This window comes from Apium graveolens, chromosome 1, assembly GCF_009905375.1.
Source record: "Apium graveolens cultivar Ventura chromosome 1, ASM990537v1, whole genome shotgun sequence".
In the NCBI taxonomy this organism is placed as follows: Eukaryota; Viridiplantae; Streptophyta; class Magnoliopsida; order Apiales; family Apiaceae; genus Apium; species Apium graveolens.
In genome coordinates, this window is record NC_133647.1 from 8,219,594 (window position 1) to 8,227,552 (window position 7,959).

General features: G+C 34.0%; 1 protein-coding gene across 2 annotated transcripts; it reads right to left on the reverse strand.

Annotated features, from left to right (window-relative positions):
- Positions 1–6,234: 6,234 nt before the first annotated feature.
- LOC141719124 (uncharacterized) lies at positions 6,235–7,683 on the reverse strand. Of its 2 annotated transcripts, none has more exons than XM_074521513.1 (4): positions 7,419–7,683; positions 6,855–7,150; positions 6,699–6,770; positions 6,235–6,611 (listed from the first exon to the last, which is right to left on the reverse strand). In XM_074521513.1, the coding sequence occupies exons 1-4, from the start codon at positions 7,513–7,515 to the stop codon at positions 6,606–6,608; spliced, it is 471 nt and encodes a 156-aa protein (XP_074377614.1). In that variant the 5' UTR covers positions 7,516–7,683; the 3' UTR covers positions 6,235–6,605. The 2 variants fall into 2 exon arrangements, with proteins under 2 accessions (XP_074377614.1, XP_074377609.1); XM_074521508.1 differs by having other exon boundaries at positions 6,855–7,159.
- Between the last annotated feature and the right edge of the window lie 276 nt (positions 7,684–7,959).

Below are 7,959 nucleotides of genomic sequence, written 5' to 3' on the forward strand. Positions count from 1 at the left end.
GAAGAAAGAGGAATGTCACATGAATTTTCGGCTCCAAGGACTCCACAACAAAATGGTGTGGTGGAACGCAAAAATAGGTCATTGCAAGAGACAGCAAGGACATTGTTGCAAGAAAGCAAGTTACCTATAAGTTTTTGGGCAGAAGCAGTCAACAAAGCATGCTATGTTCTGAATAGAGTATTGATAAGACCTATTTTGGACAAGACTCCATATAAATTGCTAAAGAAAAAGAAGCCCAACATCAGTTACTTCAAGATTTTTGGCTCAAAGTGTTTTTTGCTCAAGACAATTGGTAATGATGGTAAATTCGATGCTAAATCTTATGAAGCTATTTTTCTTGGTTATTCTATGAATAGTAAAACCTATAGAGTTTATAATTTGTCTAAGCATATTGTTGAGAAATCTATAGATGTTACTTTTCAAGAACCTAACAATGATCTTCCAAGAGACGAGGAAGATGATGCAGGTGAAGCTGGACAACAGCAAGCTGAAACAGAGAAGACTACTCCAAAACAGCAAGCTGAAACAGAGACTGATTCTGGAAAACAACAAGCTGAAATTGAATCTGCCTCTGGAAATCAGCAAGCAGAACCTTCTACTCCAGTTGATGATGCAATTGTAAAGATGGCAAAGATGACTTTTGATGGTCCTAGAGGAAATAAAGCAAAGGATAAAATGCCAATCTATGATGGTGAAGACTTAGCTCCTCCATCTAAGATAATGAACACCTCACATGAACATATCCCAAAGCATTCATTGCCAAAAGCTACATGGATAGTGAAGAATCACCCTCTAGAACAGGTTATTGGTGATATTTCTGATGGACTCAAGACAATAAAAGGCACTGCAAATTTTTGTGCTTATGCTGCATTTCTAGCTCAAGAGGAACCCAAGAATGTCAAAGAAGCACTCGAAGATGAAAATTGGATCACGACTATTCAAAAGAACTCAATCAATTCGAACGATGTGATATTTGGGAACTTGTCAAGCCACCAAAGAATGCTTCAGTCATTGGTACTAAATGGATTTTCAAGAATAAAGTGGATGAATTTGGTACTGTTACTCGATATAAAGCAAGGCTCGTGGCACAAGGGTACAACCAACAAGAAGGCATTGTTTGATCAAACTTATGCTCCAGTAGCTAGATTAGAATCAATTAGGATGCTTCTTGCTTATGCATTCTACATGAAGATCAAGCTACATCAAATGGACGTTAAAAGTGCTTTTCTTAATGGATTTCTGGAAGAGGAAGTTTATGTCAAGCAACCCCCTGGTTTTGAACATGAACAACATCCGGACTATGTCTACAAGCTCAAGAAGGCATTATATGGCTTAAAGCAAGTACCAAGGGCTTGGTACAAGAGGCTTGATAAGTTTTTGATCAAAAATGGCTTCATTCGAGGTAAAATCTGCTTTTGATGATATAAGGGGGAGAACTTAGGAGAATTTCTTTAAGTTTCCAGTCTCTGAACTTGGGTTTTTGTTTAAGTTTCTATGATTTTAAGACTTGTTACATCTGGTACTTTCGTTGCATCTGGTACTTGATTTTATGTTTATCTGTTTATGTGGTTTGGTTAAAACTTGTTGATGGTTTTTTTTTGTTTTAAGATCTGTTTATGCATATGCTGATGCTATGAAATGCTACCGGTATTTGGAATCTGTTAAGTTGTTTTTGCATTTTGCAGTTTATTATGCTGATTGTGATAACTTAAGTTTTAGTTAATATTTTGAGATATGCATAGATATAGGGGGAGTTTTATAAATTCTCCTAGATGTGTGTAATCATCAAAAAGGGGGAGATTGTAAAACCCTTAGTTTTAATGATTAACACAGCAAGCTATCATACTGTTATTTAAGCTTGTTTGCAGGTAACCACAGCTTAATGACTTTGTCATTTAAGCATAATGGTAGCAAGCTGTCATAAGACAGTATTGTATTTCAGCAAGCTATGATCAACAGTGTCAGAATAACAGCAAGCCAAGATGCACAGTCCAGATTCAACAAGGAAGTCGAATTTCATGGAGATATTATAGGAACTTCTTTTATATCAGTTGTAAGGACTTCTCTAATATAATATACGTGCATTATATATATAGGGCTCAAGTATAAATCGTTTTAACTTATTCAAATTGATTTCCTAAATTATAGGAGTTTGTTTTTCTATCAAACTTTATCTTCTACAAACTGTTAAAAACGTTTTATACTCTACAAAATAGAAGAGATGTTTTCTGAACGTTGAACATCATTGTTTCTCTTCTATCTAACGTATATATGAACGTTGGAAACCATCCCAATGATCTTAAACGGTAAAATTGGATTCTAGTCGTTGTAATTTGTTGAGGTTGTTTCAAACATTAATGTGTGTTGATAGATGAGCATTCTTGCAAATTTTCAAAACTAACTAATTGCAAGCAAGAACACTCACAACTCCTGAACTTATTGATTAACATATACTCTCTTGAGCTTTAATTATATACACGTTTTGTTATCTTAGAGAGTCTATAGTTTGAGTTGTAAATTTTATCATTGATTTGTATTGTTCAAATTGTATTGATTAGTTGCTGGATAAGTTGGCTAAGGGAAATAAGAGTTTAGTGGTAATTGCTAGAGGAGTTTGTACTACGGGGTAGTATAGTACTTAGAGAGCAGGTTCTTAAACAGGTTTTCAGCAAGCCATTATCAGCAGCTGGGATAAAAGGAGATATATTGTTGTATCTTGTAGTTGTAACTTTCATTGATCAATAATATATTCTCTTACCAAGTTGGTAAGGGACCAGTACGTAGACCATAGGGGCTTAGAGGTCAAACCTGGCTTAAATTCTTGTGTGTTCAATTTACTTTTCTGCACATTATTTTCTGCATTGCATTTAGTCATCTCAGCTTACTATCATTGTCAGATTATAGTTCTGTTGGTAAAATCTTAGTAAGCTATTATTGGGTAAAATTTAAAAATAATCTTAATTAGCCATAATCACCTATTCACCCCCTCTAGATGTATTTTCAAAAATATCCTTACTCCAATTATATCCAATTATATATAAGATATATAATGTGCTTTTTAATTAAAAAAAAAAAATTTATTAGTTACGTGCTTGATGCTCCTGCAGTGACAAGTACAAAAAATTATACTCCCCCACCCTTTCTATTTGTTTACACCTTTTTTGGATGTCCCTTTGTTTATATTTTAAATTTTTTCAAAAATAGTAAAGTTTTTTTTATAATATAAAAAGTAACTATTTCCACTATTTCTCTCTATTATACCCACTTTATACATAAAATTCTAATCAGTCCCACTAATTTACTCATTTTTTAATTTTTAATAAGTTGATATATTTCCACTAATCTTGGGTTTTTTGGAAGAAAAAATCAATTGCATTAATTATTATAATTTCTAATGTGAAAACCTCTATAAATTAATAATCCTGATACTAATAAATTTTATTAATTTACTGACTTTTTTTAATTAGTCGAGATTATATATTATGTTTGAGGCCAAATATTTGTGTTAAAAATGTTACTTTAGTTTTCTAATGATTTATTAATTTATCAATCATTGAATTGTCTATCCACATTATGATATATTTTTTTGTTGGGAAATGAAATTGATATTTAACCTATGATGTAAGCGTAATTTGAGTGCCAGGTGCATTAAGCAACACTTTCTACTAAAAACCATAAAATCCAAGACTATTTGTTCTAAGTTTTTAAAGAAAATGTAATCTCCTGATGTCGACTCTGTAGCCACTGACTTCAGCCACTGACTTCAATAATCCTCTTAATAGATCAAATCACAAATCTATTCCTAGCTAAAATGCAGTTCTCCTGTAAAAACATGGTGAAGAAGTTAACTAAAAAGAACTATCTGTCCGCATCTGTCCAACAAAAAAAAGAACTGCATATGTGATAGTGGTAAGATTCTTCGTTATATCGTATGCACCTGACCTGAGCATTTGGGGAAAGAAGTTTGAGGACATACAAGCCAAGCTATAAGAACAATGCCATGCTGAAAGCATCGCATGTTAAGTACATAGTACACAAAGATCAAAGCCATGTTATAAGAACGATGCTATGGTGAAAGCATCGCATGTCAAGCACACGGTACACAAAGATCAACATCTGAAACAGACCTTAGACATAGTTGATCTGGAGTAAACTGGATTGTGACACATAAAGGTAACCAGAAAGCTATTATCGGAGTAAACTTATCGGAGTAAACTGGATTGTGACACATAAAGGTAACCAGAAAGCTATTATCATAGAAACAGGCATCTGCAGTTTTAGGTTATTACTCAACCTCCTAGATGTAGCACTAAAATCATATATCTGGTAAACAAATGTTGAGGAAAACCGAAGGCCACTCTAAAAAGAATAGGATGATCTGAGGATTCAAGACTAAATTTTGTTTCCATATACATCTAAATCCAGCTAAACGTTATTTAGTGGTAAAACAACGCGGAACTGACCAATGAAATAATCAATTGTATTCTCGCACAGCTGCGGATCATCTCTGCACTACCACTACATAACATTCACATACTTCTGCATGATAGGAAACATCAACAAAGTAAATCTATTGACTCCACAAATCATTCAAAGCATATAATGTGATGTTTACCTTGTCACAGCATGAAGGCAAGGTGTTGGGGAAAGTGGCTGAACACCAGAGCGTCCACATAGGCGAAATTCGAAAAGGCCTCCTGGGAGTTTGTAGATATCTACCAGCTGTAGTTTTTCTAAAATTCAAAGCCCCAAAGCTCTCTAATTTCATATCTTACTTCGAAGTTTGACTTTGACGAATTTCTAAACTATAGCTGAATCATTGTTAACATACTGACTAGTGTGGAGTGTGGACACTAATCAATTACATTACAAGGATTCAGGTTCCACTTACGGCAGCTCAAATTCTTAACTACGAACTTGAACAGCCATGACAGGCAGTTAATTTCATCATTAAGACACTAACCAAAAAAACAGAATCACCAGCTATGCCAAGATACTACTTTCAGATTGCACAAGTTCAAGGAAAGATCTGGAATCCATCAAATATTAACAATGTATAATGTATTTGTTCATTGCATGAACAAACAGAATGCATGACAATACTGGATCTATTGAACCATGTACATCTACTTTCTTTATCTAACATAGAGACCAAGGGTTTGACTTAAACGGGGTGTTATTGCACTAGTATAACCGACGGCCCTAGATCCAACAAACAGAACTTGATGATTTCCCATATTAAAAGTAGCTTGAAGATGTGAAGAACCGATAGGTCCTTTCTGCATTTAGTTCGAATATCAAAATAAGCTGATTTTCAATGTGATGCTATAGGAAGACAGAACCCTATATTGAAATATAAATTAGCTTGAAGATGATTCTCACTGTGATGCTGGAGTATGGCCATCTCACGAGGCCTTGTGGATAGCACAAGATGGAGCTGACAGGGGGTTATGTGGCAACAAACACTAAGGTTTTGCATATTAGAAAAAGGTCCAACCTAAAATAGAAAAAAAGTCATACTACGTAAAGGGCCAACCAAAATTGATTGCAAAAATCGGCTATGACTTTGACAACTAGGTCTCTTTGTAGAGATAAGAATAGCGTTTAAGGCTGTAACACTCTCTTAAATAATAAACTTTAACTTCTTACATTCTATGTACATCCAAGTTATATGGAGTATGTATATCCAAGGAGATCTGCATTTATTAGTGAGCTATCCAACACTGAATGGCTTCAGGTAGTTACTTGATCATGTCAAATACTAACCATTACCCTCTTGGCATTTAAAATGGTTTATGACAATGGAACGGAAGATTCCCAAAAAAAGATATAGATGAAGTTCAGCATTTAGAAGGATCAAAATCTACTTATCTGCGGTAGATGTTAAAAACAAGTTTAAAGAATAACCAAAATTGATGGAATCTGTAGGTGCTGTCTTTCAAGTTTACTGGTTCCACAGACTATAGTCTTAAATCTGTAAGTAGCACGAGCTGCAGGTGCTGTCTTTCAAGTTTACTGATTCCACAGACTATAGTCTTAAATCTGTAAGTAGCACGAGCTGTGATCTTAGTAGCTGAAGGGTGTGAATAAGTTGTAACAGGAAAAGCTAAAATACTCTTCTAAAAAGGCCATAGATCAGTTTCCGGAGTGGTAAATTCCATTTCACAGTGACACTAGGCAAATGCAACTCAGATTATAATACAGGGTTATCAAACAAAATTAAATAAGGAGAGATTGTCTATCAATATTCTATATTGTGTACATATTACAATGTAATACCTAATGGAATGACACCTCACTATTTGAGTTCCACAAAAGGGTTCTCACAACATTAGCATTTGAAGATTATTCTAAATTAAGTTGAAGAAACTAAACTGTAATGACTATATCATCCATATGTACAACTGCAATAATCTGTAAGAAAAAGGAAACCAAAGCACTTTTTTTCTATTCATCTACCTATCATTTGGAAAGTAAAAGAGAATGAAAAACAAGTTAAACTTAGTATTTCCTTCACTTTTATCATCTATGACGGGTTATACCTCTAAATGCATTTAAAAAATTTGTTATCCCTTATCAGCGCTGGACGACTACTCCTGTCATCCTTAACCCTGCGAATGGAAGATATATTTCTCAAAACACCACAAAAGAAACTCATAGCTCTATATTACCTAAATCCAAATGACCAAAAATATTACCTTTACGGGAGGATCATGAACTTTATAACAATCAGGAGTTACTGCTGACAACCACGAACCAGGAAGCAGGTTCTGTACAGTGTAAATCACATATTACTAAATACAGAGATACCAATAAAATAAAAACAAGAAATCACGAAAGGAAAAAAATCTTGCATCAAGCTGTTTCTGGACAGTCTTCGCACGCTTCCTCGGTCTTCTCGACGGCCTTCCTCCAGTCATTATAAAGATATCATTTTCAATCTCTTCGTGCGTAAGCAAGATTGAGAATTTCTGCTTCTTTTCCTTCTTAACTTGTTGAGTCTTAGTACTAACATCCAACTGTTGCCTAATTTCACCTTTACTCTCATGTCGAGCTCCATTATTCCCATTACTCAGCTTCCGTAAAGGCTTTCGAGGCCTAAAATTCCAAGTCTTTGCCTCAACAAAATCCTCAATCCCATTGTTTTCAACTGCAACATCTTTCCCAAAATCATTATCAGCTAAACATACTTCTCACCACATACTAATCAATCTTTTTCGATATATATCATCTAAAATCATCATTACCTAAACTAAAAAATTAGTCCTTTTAAGTCTTGGGTACATCATAAAAATTGAATCTTTAACTTTCTACATGATAAAAATTGAATCTTTAACTATTAGACATGCTAAAAATTGAATCTTTCATTACAAAAATACAAAAAAATTCAAGAAAAATACATAAATATAAATTGATACCTGAATCTTTTTGATGGTTTGGCTCTGACATGATGTGGGGATGATTCTTTTTCCAATTCAATTCTGATAAAGAAAAGTTGTTAACTTGTGAAGCCATACAATACACACAGATATAAACACACACATATACTATATCACTTTTCCAGTTTTTAATTAGTGTATATCAGTATGAAAAAAATCTTGGTTTGGGGATTTTTTAATTGTAAATCTGAAACCCTAAAAAACCAGAGAGAGTTACAGTGGGGGGGGGGGGGGGGGGCACACAATACCGAAACGGAGTTCTGTTTTGTCCTGTTTTGGTTTAGTTGTGTGCTATTTGATGTGTCGTAATATTAAAACTCGTAAATAAGAGTAAAATGCATAATGTGTGTTCCAAGTTTACCAAAAATGCAGAATATGTACCTAGAAATTGTAAAAAGCATATTTTTACTAGAAATATAGTATACATACACCAAGAGAAGAAGAGAAAGAGAGAAGAAGAGAGATATATTATTTCCAAGTATGTTTACAAACTCCGTTTAGATGGTTATTTATAGGTGTA

What these genes read in the sequence shown, in the direction of transcription:
- LOC141719124 (XM_074521508.1), bottom strand. Translation starts at nt 7,515, where the DNA reads ATGGCTTCACAAGTTAACAACTTTTCTTTATCAGAATTGAATTGGAAA. An exon ending in AAACCATCAAAAAGATTCAG is followed by an intron (nt 7,160 to 7,418) that starts GTATCAATTTAT and finishes ATTTTGGGAAAG; the next exon opens with ATGTTGCAGTTGAAAACAAT. An exon ending in CTGTCCAGAAACAGCTTGAT is followed by an intron (nt 6,771 to 6,854) that starts GCAAGATTTTTT and finishes TACACTGTACAG; the next exon opens with AACCTGCTTCCTGGTTCGTG.